The 14,510-nt window shown below is 56.1% G+C and overlaps 4 protein-coding genes across 4 annotated transcripts; 2 read left to right on the top strand and 2 right to left on the bottom strand.

Annotated features, from left to right (window-relative positions):
- Positions 1-782: 782 nt before the first annotated feature.
- Positions 783-3,722, top strand: BROUX77_002338 (uncharacterized protein; the record flags this gene model as incomplete). Its single annotated transcript, XM_073746868.1, has 1 exon — positions 783-3,722. The coding sequence occupies one exon, from the start codon at positions 783-785 to the stop codon at positions 3,720-3,722; it is 2,940 nt and encodes a 979-aa protein (XP_073607420.1).
- A 2,085-nt stretch (positions 3,723-5,807) lies between these two features.
- Positions 5,808-8,158, top strand: BROUX77_002337 (uncharacterized protein; the record flags this gene model as incomplete). Its single annotated transcript, XM_073746866.1, has 6 exons — positions 5,808-5,843; positions 6,606-6,912; positions 6,974-7,047; positions 7,120-7,411; positions 7,477-7,737; positions 7,803-8,158. 6 exons carry the CDS (start codon positions 5,808-5,810, stop codon positions 8,156-8,158), a joined length of 1,326 nt encoding a protein of 441 aa, XP_073607419.1.
- Positions 8,159-8,912: 754 nt separating this feature from the next.
- BROUX77_002336 (uncharacterized protein) lies at positions 8,913-11,282 on the bottom strand (the record flags this gene model as incomplete). Its single annotated transcript, XM_073746865.1, has 1 exon — positions 8,913-11,282. One exon carries the CDS (start codon positions 11,280-11,282, stop codon positions 8,913-8,915), a length of 2,370 nt encoding a protein of 789 aa, XP_073607418.1.
- Positions 11,283-11,919: 637 nt separating this feature from the next.
- Positions 11,920-13,631, bottom strand: BROUX77_002335 (uncharacterized protein; the record flags this gene model as incomplete). Its single annotated transcript, XM_073746864.1, has 2 exons — positions 11,920-13,076; positions 13,133-13,631. The coding sequence occupies 2 exons, from the start codon at positions 13,629-13,631 to the stop codon at positions 11,920-11,922; spliced, it is 1,656 nt and encodes a 551-aa protein (XP_073607417.1).
- Between the last annotated feature and the right edge of the window lie 879 nt (positions 13,632-14,510).

Genomic DNA, 14,510 nt, shown 5'->3' with positions numbered 1-14,510 from the left:
CGCCATGTCAACTGCTCCATCCCTGCATGTCTCAATGTCGGGCCAGGTACCTGCTGAGAGGTGGTGTTAAAGTACATTTTAGGCTAGGTGTTGAGCATTTACGCGGTAAAAAGACCCCCTCGATCTTGTACTCCCGCAGGTCACTCACCACCAGACGAGGAATGTAGCTGGATTCCTAGGCGTGGCCAATGTGCTGGCCGTCTGTTGTCGCCAGTAGTCGGAGTGCAGCTGGCTTAGTCTGTCGATAGCCCGTGGATTCCTGGAACCTCCTTGGCTGCTGGCTTCCCTGAAACGATGCTGGGAGGGCGGTTTTGCTCATAAACATTTCCCTCTGAGTGGAATGCTCGCGGGACGTATGGCCTGCAGAGGAGGCTCTTGGGGTGCTCTTGGGATTGGTGTGTGCCTGGCCAAAGGGAACCTCGTCCTGAGCAGAGAGTGTCGATGTGGATGACTTGTCGGCTGGAGCTGCTACAAGACCAACATCACGGCCGCCTCCCGAATCCTGGCCTCGACTTACACACTTGGCCTGTCCTCCGTTTCTGACGCCTTGGCCATCACCGTCCTCACGCTGGTGTCTTCTTCTTCGTCCTTTTCTTTACTCTCACGCTCCTTTTGCCTTTGCTTCTTACTATCATTTACTGTAATTCTTAGTTTTCTCCTTTGCCTACATCCTTCTTAATTCCAGGGCCTTGACATCCTGTTACCACAAGTTACACCACACTCGACTACGTTTAATACTCTACACATAACATTTCTCCACAGCACAGCCGTTAGCATTCACCATGCGGCAAGCTCAGTGTCTGGCTTCCGTCTTGGCGGCTGCAACATTAGCTACAGCCACTCCTTCAGTTTCTTTTCCGTTCAACTCACAGCTGCCGCCGGTAGCACGAGTATCCAGCGAATACTCGTACACTTTCTCCGCCAACACATTCACCTCCAATCTCGATATGAAATACAAGCTCAACGGCGCCCCAGATTGGATGTCCGTCGATAGCAAGACGCGCAGGATCCATGGCACTCCCCCAGACGACATCGTGGCCAGCGGGAACACCTCCTCAGTCACCATGACCCTCGTGGCCACCGACAGCGAAGGCTCTGCCGAGATGAATGCAACCGTGGTGGTGTCCAAGAACCCCGGACCGGCTCTCTTGAAGCCCCTGGAGGACCAAATATCCGGGTTTGGCGACTTTTCAGCCCCGTCGTCCTTACTGTTGTACCCGTCTGTCGCCTTCAACTTTTCCTTTGACCCTTCAACCTTTGCGAATGCCATGGGCGATCTCGAATACTATGCCGTGTCTGGTGATGGCAGCCCGCTACCGGCCTGGGTCAAGTTCAACAGCGAGACGTTGCAGTTTTCAGGGACCTCGCCACCTTTCGAGTCTCTTATCTCGCCGCCGCAAGTATTTGACCTGCAGTTCGTTGCGTCAGATGTACAGGGGTTCTCGGCAATCTCCATGGCATTTGACATCACAGTCGGCACTCGCAAGTTGACATCCGAAAACCCACTGATTGTCCTTAACGTGACCGAGGGCGAGAGCATCAGCTATAAGAACCTGCCAGACGACATCAGGCTGGACGATGAGCGTGTCTCAATCAGCAACATCAGCGTTACCGCTGAGAACAAGCCTTCCTGGATGTCCTTTGATAGTAATACATGGGCCATCTCTGGAACCGCGCCATCCAACGCCAAATCAACCAAGTTTCTCTTCCAGTTTAAAGATTCGCTTTCGGATCGCCTTGGTGTCCAGGTCGTCGTCAATGTTGCCGACTCCTTGTTTTCCGAAGAGATACCCTCCATTGAAATTGTGCCTGGTGAGACGGTCGACTTCGACTTTTCTCCTTACGTCTCAAACGCTTCAGATGTCGCCCTCACCATTGATGATAATCAGTCCTGGCTGCAGGTAACTGGGCTCAAGCTCACCGGCACTGCCCCCGCCGACTTACAGTCTTCCTCCTTCCAGCTGACTGTGACCGCAAACTCACAAACACTTACCGGCGTGAAGCAGGCTGTACAGGCACAGGTTCAAGTCGTCGATAAGGCCAGCTCCGACTCTGACTCCAGTTCCCATAAGAAGTCTAAGAAGCTCAACAAGGGCCAGATTGCCCTAGTTGTCATTCTGCCCATAATTTGTCTTATTCTTATGACTGGCATTGTCATCTGCCTGGTCAAGCACCGCCGCCGACGCAACCCGAGACCCAAGACCATCCTTGTTGAAGAGATTATCGGCCCGCTGCCTCCTGATCTCCGGCGTGACGAAGGCCACCCTTCCTTTGAAACAAGGAGCCCAACTGACTCCGAATACCACTACATTGCCAACTTCCCATTCCATGGCCAACAGCCAAGCAGCTTTAACATTCAGGGCGGCGGTCTTCGTACGGCCTATTCAGACTCTGATATGGCTCGGGACTTGACGGTCGGCACCCGGACTGCCCGTTCCTTTAGCGAGTCTGGGCCGCGCCGCAGTGAATCTTGGGTCACGATTGAAGCTAACCAGCGGTCACCGCAAAAGCCTTTTGTGTCCAAGGCATCTCGTCTGGGCAGAGACGCGACGTTCCAGAGTGCAATGAGCTCTAACCCAGATCGCTCTAGCTGGTACACCGAGGCCCAGGCGTCGTCGTTTCACCCTGAGAGAGATCTCTCGGTACCATCGCTGCCAGACCTTGGGCCATTCCCCGATATTTCTGATGCAAACATGGCGCTTAATTTGAGCCTAGAGAGAGATGTTTCCATGGTTGACATCCTCGACCAAGAAGCTCGCCAGAAGGACGGGACAGCTCAAAAGGAAGATTCAGAAGATGAAGAAGAGCAGGAACTTCCTCGCATACGGCATGGAACTGAGAGATCGTTGCCCGACATTCCCAGCTCCGAAGCCCTCCCGTCCATTCGCGAAACATCCACCCCATCACCCCCTCCACCCGTTCATCTGCCTCCCCTTATTCTCGACACTATGCGTCGCTCAGAGTCACCATCACCAGTCAACGTGTGGCCGGACTCTTTAGCGCACCCCGATGATGCTACGCCTACGGCGTTGTCTCTTTCGCGCAAGCCCTCGATTTCGCACACTGAAAACCGCCCTTCTTCGACACGCGGGCCGCTCTATTCATACACACCTATAGAGCCGTCGATTCCCCGCAAGTCCAGCCGCCGGTCTGTCGTGCGCGGTAGTCTGGAGCCCAGCAGTAGCAACGGAAACGTCAACATGCGTGTTTCACTTGGGCCACGCATGAACGAGCGCCACAAGCAACCGACCACTGCGAGTCTCGAGTCCATGCAAGGCAAAGAAAACCAACCCGCAGTGGAGAACTGGAAGTCGGGTTCTTCGCGTGAGTATCTCGACATTCCCTACCGAGATCTCTATGGCGGCACGGTGTCCTCGGGGAACACGCGTCGCTCTCTCTCGTCAGCTGAGTCAAGGACGTACTCCTCAGGGTCTCGCCAAAGCTCATTGCGTGGGGCCAACGGGGATCGCAGGAGAATGACACATAGCGGCTCGGCTCGACGGAAGGCTGGGAGCAGCAGGAGAACATCCGGATCTGGCGTGAGTGATGATTTCATGCAGTCGATCCCCATTGGCTACGAGGGAGAGAACCCAGGGCCAATGAGACTGCCGCATCTCGATTTTGAAGGGTATCCTCTATCAAAGCCGTCGTTCGCTGCGGCGAGAGACTTTCAGTCCATGAGCACGGTGAACTCACTTGGCACCGAGGGTGGATTCATTTAGTTGGAGGGAGGACGTCTTGGCGCGGGCCCGGTTGGCCGTTGCGTGCTGCAGCCACAGGCCTGCCGGGCCGGCGAGCAGTGAGTATGTTGATTTCTGCCTTGTTTCTATTTCCTTGACTATAGTTTCTTGCGTTGTGTGTTTAGCGAATATGATACTGGACCGTCCGTATACAATAGTAACTGATAAATATTAAAGTTCACGTGGCTGGCACAGCGAGACCGCCACCGTCTGATGTATTGATTTGCAAGTCTCCCCCTAGTCGTATTCCACCGAGGGATTCAGCTGTGATGCATGATGCCCATATGCGTTGGGTAGCGGCGTTGGACCTGGTGGTGGTGGTGGAGTTTTCAGATGATGGCTGGCGACTCCGGGGCGTAGAGCAGTTGGGCCACCAGCCCGAGCACGACTGGATGGCCGAGAGACACACACCGCAGAAGCTGGCGGTGAGCCAGGAGCCTCGGGTTGCCGCCACACGCACGTGTAGTACTTGTGTGAATGCACGCGCTACAGGCTGTCGGCAAACCAGGCCAACTGTGCGAGGGGCGTCAGTGCGGGCTTGTGATTGGCCAGCCGGGAGACAAGTAGGTAGGCCTGGAGAGCCTGGGCGGTTCGATTGCAGTGTGACAGGGCAGACCAACGAGGCCAATAGGGAGGAGAAATACAACAGTATCGTCTGTGAGCATAGAAGCTGTGAAGCCGCCGTGGTATAAAGCCTGAAAGTCTCGGGCTTGTGCATTTCCTGGCCGGACAATGTGCGGCGGGAAACACACTGTCTCTGTGCAGCTGAATTAGCAGTGATTTGGCCGTGTGAAGTGCCCCCCCACACACCCACCAGGCCGCTGGAGAGCTTTTTCCCCGCCCCCGCCACGATGTGTTGTAGAAGCCGCGAGCAGAGTAATTGCCCGTCTGGTGATGGCTGGTATGAGCCGTTAGGAAGGAGGTGAAAAGTTTTTTCTGCTGTGCTGGGAACTTGTTCTCTGCTTTTCTTCTTTTGTTTTTTCTGCTCAATCACGCCGCCTGCGTCTTCAAAACACGCAGCTGAGATAGCAAGGAACCTTCTCCGACTCGACTGCTGGAGCTACGCTTGGTACTTGGTACGTGCCTTATCCCCCGCCGATTTGTCTGTGCTGTTTTAGGCCTGGTCCCAGGAATAGCGCCGCCTCATACCCCTACAAGCCCATAATGGCCAAAATGCATGTATCACGGGCACCGTCACAAGCCATCTGGGAATGCATGATGATATCGCAAAAGAACGGCAGAAAAGAAGCCTACTCTCAGCTGCCCGCCTCGATCTAGTCCAATTGCCACCCCGCACGCCGAACAAAGAGCCTAAACCAGGATATGGAGTGAAGTTTGAGGTCTCCAACCCACCAAGCAGACAGAAGCACCCCCCCCCCCCCCCCAGGCAGAGATTGCTACAAGTATAATACAGGCAGGCAGGCAGAGAGCGTAGAGAGTCGAGAGACTGCTAGTCGTCTGGTTTCCCCAGACACGCTTAACCGTTGCTTTTCTGCTTTTCCCCTCCCCCCCTTTCTAGCCTTTGCCTGTCTACTAATGACATCTGTCCCGTACCAGCAGGCCCCCCAGTCAACCATATCTCACGTCACTCGCTGGATTTGTCACTAACGGTTACTGTGGCTCAACGAATCGTGCTTGACTAGCTTATTTACTGCTGCATTTCCAAGGAACCCCGCGATTATTGTCAACAGCCTCCACACACCTGGCCTGCATCCAACTCCGTCCTGCCGGAGGTTTTTTTTTTGTTTCTTTTTTTCCTTTAGCTCGTAGTTTGGCTTGGTCCTTTGCTGCAAAAACCTCCAAAGCATACATCCCTCCCTTCTTCTCATACACCACACTCTTCCGGCTGTCCCCTCGCTCGACAAATCCTCAGCCAACACCAAGCTAGCCAGCCAGCTTGCCAGCCAGGCCAGACCCACGGCCCTGTTCATCCTCCTTCTCCTGCACTGATCAAACGTCTTTGCTCAGCCAAAGGCCCACTTGCTCTTCCTGTTCATCAAATCTTCTTTCTCAACCTCAATCCCACTCCCGTTTCAACCACGCCCACGACCACGTACAAAATTCATCATGGGTCAGACTCTTTCTGAGCCTGTCGTCGAAAAGGTAAGCCCGTCCACCCTCGCCTCTGCCCTGTTGATCTTGCCGCCATCCCGCACCTCCTGGCTGCCATGATTTGCTTTGGTGTGCCGCCTGCTGTGTTTGCGGCGCCGTGTCCCATGACACTGGATTCATATTGTATCCGTGTCCATTTTCAACCTGATGATCACGCCTCGTCTCGTTCGCTCGCTCGCTCGGCCTTTGTTCTCGCACTACTGTTCGAGTCGCTTTATTTTACCGCTACTCTCGGCATCATGGCTTCCTGACTCTACAATCGACCACGTGCCCACTCTCTTTATCTTGCTCACGTCCTTTTCCCTCCTCACGACCCCGCGCGGCTATCTCAATGCACCACCACTACTGCCTTCGCCTCCGCCGCCACGATACCGCCGACTTTAACAAAAACTATCGCCATACAACTTTGACGCAAATGATATTAACTGCTCAAAAACTGCTGCCATTTCTTTTTCGCTCACAACACTGTCAATCGCACTGAAATAACTCGAAATTCCCACATCTACTTCCCGCTCCAGCTTCCGCATTCAGAAAAAAAAGGAATATTGTGGCTTCACTCAATGTTCCAATGTCACGTCTACAAGTTTTCTTTTCTACATCAGGATAGCTGTCTAGACTTGTTGAGACATGGCTGAGCGGCTGCCGCATTCGAACACACAAGCATTGATATGGCATCATACAAACATAGAGCACTTTGCCTTGGCTGGCAGTCAACTCAAAACACCCCATACTAACAATTCTCTTTAAATACAGACGTCGGAGAAGGGTGAAGACTCCAAGCTGCTCTACGGTGTCTCTGCTATGCAGGGCTGGCGTATCAGCATGGAGGATTCCCACATCAACGTCCTTGATCTCCTCGCCGCTACTAAACAGACGAGCACTGTCGATGCCCAGATGTCCCTCTTTGGTGTCTTCGACGGCCATGGTGGTGATAGAGTTGCCCAGTTCTCTGGCAAACATATCCATGATATTTTGGTGAAACAGGATGCCTTCAAGGAGGGCGACTTCAAAAAGGCGCTTGAGGACTGTTTCCTTGCTACAGATAGAGCCATCCTGAACAGTAATTATGGTCTCCAACTTTACTTGTCGAGGAAACAGTTGTGCTAACAGATGGCATAAAGACCCAAGGTACGAGGATGAAGTGTCTGGATGCACAGCCTGTGTGGCTTTGGTTGTTGGCGATAAGCTCTACGTTGTAAGTGCTTGATATTTTATTCCTTGAAGGCCATATACACCTGTGTGAATGGAGGCTAATACAAAGCTTTAGGCCAATGCTGGTGACTCTCGGAGTGTTTTGGGCATCAAGGGTCGCGCCAAGCCCATGTCTAATGATCATAAGCCCACCCTCGAAGTTGAAAAAGCCCGCATCACAGCTGCTGGCGGCTTTGTCGACTTTGGTCGTGTCAACGGCAACCTTGCCCTTTCCCGTGCTATCGGTGACTTTGAGTTCAAGAAGAGTGCCGATCTCCCTCCGGAGCAACAAATAGTGACTGTTTTCCCCGATGTGGAAATTCACCAACTCACCGACAACGATGAATTCCTCGTTGTCGCTTGCGATGGTAGGCAATTACAAATACTACTAATACACATGGTAGGAGATATGCTAACACCATCTCGTGCGTAGGCATCTGGGATTGCCAGTCTTCTCAGGCCGTTATCGAGTTTGTCCGTCGCGGCATTGCTGCCAAGCAGGATCTGGACAAGATTTGCGAAAACATGATGGACAACTGTCTTGCTTCTAACTCGGAAACCGGCGGTGTTGGCTGCGACAACATGACTATGTCTATTGTTGCCTTTCTAAATGGAAAGACCAAGGAAGAGTGGTACGAGCAAGTTGCCCAGAGGGTTGCTGACGGCGATGGCCCTTGTGCCCCTCCCGAGTATGGTGAGTATCCGATATCCTAGATCTCGGCCACTGACGCCCAATACTGACGTTGTGTCGTCGTACAGCCGAGTTCCGGGGACCCGGGATTCACCATGGCTATAGCGAGATGGAAGAGGCCTCTGAGCAAGACAAGATCAAGGCTCAGCGGATCGGACTCGGCAACTACCCGGGTAGAATTATCTTCTTGGGTGATGGCAACGATAACCACATGTCTCTGGATAATGAGGATGCCGAGTTGTTCGATAGTGTCGAAGAGGAAAAGGATCTTCAAAGTCAGATCCCCAAGGACAACTCGCCCAAGGCCGTGGAGGATAACTCAGTTGACTCAACAGACGGAGCTACGGCAAAGACAGACGAGAATGAGGTCAAGTCTCAAAGCATAACGGCGGCGACTACGGCGAACAGCGAGGAAAAGAAGTAATGCCCGCAGACTTCTTATTGGGTTAACTTTATTTTTATATCAGGGGAAGAGGACTACATGTGTATGCCAATCCATGTGGCGCATTAAAGAACAAGAACGTGGGCCTGAAACCTTGAAGTCGCTCGCTGGGCTGAGTGTACTTTTTTTTTGGAGACGAATAGAATGGGAGATTGAGGGTGTAGGAATGTGGTGGGATCTCTCTTTAGTTGATGCAATTGGCAAAGACGAGGAGATGAGGGGGGTAGGGGGAGCGCGAGGTGCAGGCAGATGAGGTCTGCTATTGTTGACGGAGTTTTGGTCCCGGGAGGGGCTTGTGCTTGACTGACTGCAATTGAATCGTTTGATACCGCTATCATTGGGAGAGAGAAGGCCGGGCAGCCAATTCCGGTCATGTTCATGAGTGATTGATTCATAGTTAACTACGTGTATTTCAGTAGTATTGTTGATGGGGTAAAAGAAGAAGAATTTTGCTAATGTTACAAGTATGTTTGTTTATACATAGACACGTGATGCTGTGCCGTTTCCCGTGATGTATCCTGCGTCCTGCGTCCTGTTTTGCGTGTAGCTTGCGGTATGGATTCCCAAGTTGTCTGTACGTAGACACAGTACCAACTCAACAGCGAGGCGAATTCCCCTGCAGTGCGTCTCTCACACAAGTCTTTTATATACGAGCCAGCTAGTGAAGAAAGCCGTTACCCGGCCCGCCACATCCCTGCCCTCTGTGCTATGATAGTTATGTACAAGCCGTCGGGGTCTATTCTACGCGGTGCTCAGGCTTGGTCTTTGCACCGCACAGCGGCGATCCACCGATGCGATAGCGCACAACAGGAATCGTAAGCTTGCGCACGGCAGCGGCGGTGCCCTTGGTGCGCAGGGGGATCTCAATGAAGGGGCCTCTATGCCGCGGGGCGAAGCAGCGCAGGGCGTCGGCGTCGTCGGCCGAGACCTTGAGCTTGGCGTCCCAGGCATGGGCGCGCGTCAGCGCGTCGATAAACGACACGGTGGGCACGAGCGGGCGCGGCTGGTCGCGCTGCATCTCCTGGCGGAAGATTTCGACGAGCGTAGCGCCCAGCTTGCGCATGGCAATGGGCTGGTCAAAAACGGCGGGGTCGCCGTCGCCGTCGGCGCGCGGCGGCGGCGGCGTGGTGGCGGTGCCCGACGAGAACCAGTAGCGGTTGGTGGCGCGGTTGACGGAGCCGACGACGGACTCGCGCGAGGCGGCGTCAAAGACGGCGCCGAACTCGCGCGGCACGAGCGCCGGCACGACGTAGTCGGTGCGCGTGTGGATGGGGTGGAAGGCGTCGTTGACGGCGCAGCCGGGGAAGCGCAGGCTGCAGCCTGCGGCGGCGCGCATGGCCATGGTAGTGCGGTCGGCGATGCAGGCGTAGGCCCAGGCGACGGCCTGGGTGTTGGGCCAGTAGTTGGCGCGCGCCAGTTGGAAGATCTGGGTGTATGCGATTTCGTCGGGCAGCACACGCGCCTGGCCCATGATGTGCAGTGCCTGCAGCATGGGCTTGAGGCGGCCGAGGGTGCGGGCGCGCGAGAAGATGATATTGTAGAGGACCGGGTCGCGCTTGTGGTTCCAGCCGACGGCGGCGAGGAAGTTCATGACGGAGCGGAAGCGGCCAAAGAGACAGAAGACGTTGACAATGTGGCGGATGGCCGTGGCCGAGGCCCAGTTGGGCCCGTAGTGCTTCTCGAGCTGGGCCAGGAAAAGTTGGATGGAAAAGACCGGCAGGTTGCTACTGTCGACTTCGTGGAAGCTTTCGCCCAGGCCCGAGGACTCCCCAGAGTACAGCGGGCTCTGGGCCGTGTCGGTGAACATTTCGTCTGGCGGCTTTTTCTCCTTGATGAACTCGGTTGTTGTTTCGGCGTCGAATGGCAGGTAGCCCTGCATGGCGCGATGGGCATCGAAAAAAACCATCTCGCGGGCCACGGAGCGTAGGGCCCGCGAGTCGTACAGCAGGCCGATGCTGTGCATGGAGCGTAGAATGTGCTGCTTGGCCTCCTCGTGCTCGACCAGACGCAGCAGCTGCATCCACGACTGCAGGTTCGGCACGCAGCTGTACTTGGCCATCATGCGCAGCACGGAGCTGAACTTTCGGAGGTCCTTGTGCTTGGTGGCGTCCTCGAGAAACAGGTTGAAGACGTCGGTGTCGGGCAGCAGGTTCAGGTTATTCATTTCGCTGAAGAAGAGGCGCATGTGTGGCCTCTTGTGTGGCCCCGACATGAGCGCCGAGTACATGGCGCGCTTGAAGGCCGCCAGCGAGACGGCGCCGCGCGCATCCTCGGACGTAAAAGCCTGGTGCATCAGCTCGAGCCGCGATTCGTCGCGGTTGTGCGGCGTGTCGTACAACAGAAACGTCCGGTTCTGCGAGAGGTGTGTGTGGGCAAGCCGCGCAATGTAGTTGACCAGGCTGCGCTGCGTCCACTCGGCCGGCTTGGGCACGACCTTTTCAAAGCGCTCGGTCGCGCGGAAGCCGCCCTGGAGCGCCGGGATGTGAATGGGCTTCTCGCCGTACGCCGTCGTAAAGCGGCCCTCGGCCGTCAACGTGATCTTGAGCGCCTCGTCAGGGCCCAGCGGACGCAACGTCGCCGCCGTGTCGGTCAGCGTAGCCGACTGGGCCAGCGCGCGGATCTCCGACATGGCCTGGCGAACGGCGTTGCTGTCGCCCGAAAGCACGACATAGCCGGCCTCCTTGCCGTTGGTCTTTTGGCGCTCAGCATCGCTGTGCGGGTACACGTCCATGGTGCAGCCAGTGCGGCTGTAGATTTCCCAGATATTACCATCGATGCCCGACAGCAGCTCGTCAAGCAGCGTGGCGCCCACCACGGCCCGCACCACGTCGCCCTTCCACATGCTCGTCTTGGGCGTGGTGGCCACCAGCGCCGCCAGGATACTGCGCCAGTCGACGCCGGTGTCAGCGTCCGTCTCGTCGGCTACCCCGCGGTGCCGGGCCCGCTCGTCTTGCAGGAACTTTTGCGTGCCCAGGCTCATGTGGTGCCGCAGGCGCGCGTACCGCGCCATTTCCCGGTCCGGGTACTTGAGCAGCGGCCGCACCACCACCGACCGCCCCGCCGACAGCGACGCCAGCGCCAGCATCTCCTTTTTCATCTGCGACATCTCGGGTCCTGGCCCCACCGCCGCCCTGTCGCTCCCGGCCGCTGCCCCGTTGCGCCGCCGTGACCGCGCAAGCGCCTGGTCGGCTACGCTAAGGCGACTCGGCGCCGCGCTCGGCTGCTTCAGCGGGGTGGCGGCGTCTGCTGCCGATGTGGAAAAACTGAGGCTGTTGCTGCTGGCGGTTCCACTAGCGGTGCAATTGCAGGGGCACGCGGCAAGGCTGGCGTTGGAGGCCGGCGGGCCTGGTGGATTCCGGAGCAGCCTAGGCAGGGGTCTCCATTTTGTCGCAAGGGCCATGGATTCGCGTGGCTATTAATGCGGCTTTTGAGAGAGTGAGTGCGAGGGATTTTCGGCCTTGTTGTGAAGCATGCCCAGAGTCGTGGTCAGGCTGTTCGTGGAGAGGTGGAGAGAGAATGAGCGAATGACGTTGGCAAAATGCTGAACATCACGAAAGTGGGTTTTTTGCGTGGGCCGGGATTTGTGCGACGTCAGGACCCTAACCCTGCGATCTTTTGTACTGCCAGCTGCTGCCAGCTGCCATGTTCACTTATACAACCCTACATGCTACATCACCATGATTGATTTTTTTATTCAGTAGTTCAACTACCTCATAGTCGTGTACCTGTAGTTATACCGTTATTTATGTGTAGAGTGATACATCGCAATGGCCGTTTCTGCCGTCTGCAACGTCCGCCTCCGCCAGAATCGTGCCCTCAGTCTCGCCCAGCCTGTTTTCCAAGGTCCTCACATCGCTCCAATAAGCCAGCTTGCGCACCTCTTCCTCCGCATGTTGTTTGGCGGCGTCGAGATGGCTCAGTCGCCGTTCGGTCCTCGTTCTCTCGTTGCAGCGGTGCGGGCTAGCGCCAATGTCGTGCAGCTGCTTCTTGGCCTCTTCACATGCCTGGGCAATCTGGGCCAGAGCTTGGCGGCGGGAGTTTTGGAATACAAAGATACCCATAATCTCGTGTATTGCGTCCTGCAGATGCTCGAGGTCGTCATGTGCGTTTTTGAGGTAGTTTGCCGTGGCTTCGAGCTTCTCACGGTCAACGCGCTGGATGCGTAGGATTTTGAGCAGCAGCTGTGTGTCGTCGATTTCAATCTTGTCCAGGCCCTCTTCCAGCCCGTACTCGGTCCGAGACAGCCGCGATGCGCTGGCCATGCTGGGCTGTCGTACATGTATTGAAGAGCCTCTGCTACCCGCATGGCTGGGATCTTTGGTGAGACTGCGGCCTGCACGGGAAGAACTTCGGTCGCCAGAGGTTCCGGTAGGGCTGTCGGCGGGACTCCGTCCAGGCCTGTACTGCTCGCTAACTTGGCCAGGGCCCGGCGGTTCCATGTGGCCATAGCCGCTGGTGGGCATCTCGATAATGAGTCCCGAGGCGCCGGCCTGCTTCCGTATTCGCTTCCGGGTCCAGGCGCGGCGGCGGACAAAGGAGCTGTACCAAGTCCGGCCATGCCAGCTGAACTTGCTGGAAAACATGAAGCTGTACTCCCAGCCGTCCTCATCGCAGTCAATCAGCGAGTCGTGGTTGACGCGCCACTCGGGCCAGGCCCAGTGCCAGCTCGGATCGGGCAGCTGGGTCTCGTGGGGGTCTGTCAGGCTGGGCTTGTGGAAGGCATTGGTCCACGGGGCGGGGTCTAGGTTGGCCAGGGCCGCGGCCGAAAAAAGAGGCATGCCGCAGAGAAACAAGCCGCGCTGGTTTTCGTACAGTACGTCAATCACCCACTCATGATCAGGCGAGTGAGGAGGAGTGGTGCGGAGGGTGGGATACGATCCGTTGTCGGAAGACGGCGCAACTGCAGAAAGGGTTAGGGCATGCTGAATGCATCAAACAAAGCGGTATAACTCTCACCAGAGATGGATAGTTCTGGGCCCTTGGATACACTCGCCACGCTGTTTCGTGCTCGTGTATCATCGACGGATGCTCTTGCGACTCCGCGGATCTCGGTCCTGGAGGCTGCAACGACGGATGCAGCTCCCTGGTGCGGCACGGCCATGATATAATGGCCGGTTGAGGACCCCTCGGACGGAACAGGCAGATTGGAACCGCCTCCAAGAGCCGCACCCGCTCCGCCGATGCTCAGAAGCGCAGAGCCGATGCTCGGCTTCGACGCCGCGCTGTCGAGCTGTCTCAGGCGATCCATCCGAGAGGCGGTCCGTGACAATCGATTTGTCTGGCTCGTAATTACCGCGCCGCTGGACTCGGTGGCCGCCGACTCTGTAGTGCCCAGTCCGGCCGCGAAGCCCGGCGACTGCGGCTCGGCCTGATCATGGTTGACGAGGCTGATTTCATGGTCGTAGTCGACGTCCCGCAGAGGCGGTGCACGGCGCGAGGACTGGATACGCGGCATTTCAAGCGGGAGGCCGGGGCTAGTGGAAAGCGTCAATAACGAAAAAAGAACTTAAAAAAACACCAAGTCGCAGGGTTTCAAGCCACCCTGCCGCCTCTGTTTGCTGGAGCTTTCAAGGGAGGAAGGCGCCAACTAGCGAGGCAGGCGATGATGTCATGTCACGATCAAGTGGCAGTTGTGGGAATTCCGACCGCGCAGCTCTTGAGCGCAATGGAATTCTCGGTCGATAAAAAGCCAGTTGTCCGGGGGAGCCCGAATAGAGGCAAATTAAAATACCCGGTGTTTCTGCTGCTGTTGCGAGAGAGAGAGAGGCAAATTGCCCCCAAGACCTTTTTTGTTGTGTGCTTGTAAACATGTAAACATGCTCTCGCTGAGGACATCTTCAGCCTTGTCGCCCCTTCCCCATTTCACCACGGCCCCCCATTCTGCTTTCTGGTGCTCTTGCCGTGCTTTCACCCCCGTTGCAGAGAAAAAGGCAGTTGCATGCATGCTCGAGATTGGCACCTTCCTTGTGTCTCGTTCCTGGTTATATTTTTTTTGTTTTGTCTCATCGGCTCCTTCCTCCCGTTCCGAGTCTGCTCCTTCCTTCTTGCTGCTCCCCCCACCTGCCATCTCACCTGTGTACTACTTGCTTCCAAAAGACCGCCCCTCCTTCTTTGCCGAATCATGTGATCCCCAAGTCGATAAAATCGCCTGCTGGGCCAATTGCTGCCGGCCAAAGGCCAAGTACCGACAAGAACGATATCCCACTTGTATGGAATGGATTGCTGGGACGTCAGACTTTGGTTCTGAACCCGACGATCGGCCTCCTAGCCTGCAAAATGCTTTCGACAAGGAAGAGCGCACGAGCGCGTCGAGTTCTTGAGCCTAGCATAGCAG

Source organism: Berkeleyomyces rouxiae (assembly GCF_048999995.1).
Source record: "Berkeleyomyces rouxiae strain 22BRR77 chromosome Unknown BrBRR77_ptg000002l, whole genome shotgun sequence".
Lineage (NCBI taxonomy): Eukaryota > Fungi > Ascomycota > Sordariomycetes > Microascales > Ceratocystidaceae > Berkeleyomyces > Berkeleyomyces rouxiae.
Note: the sequence above shows the minus strand (reverse complement) of the source record. Positions and strands in the feature narration are given on the sequence as shown.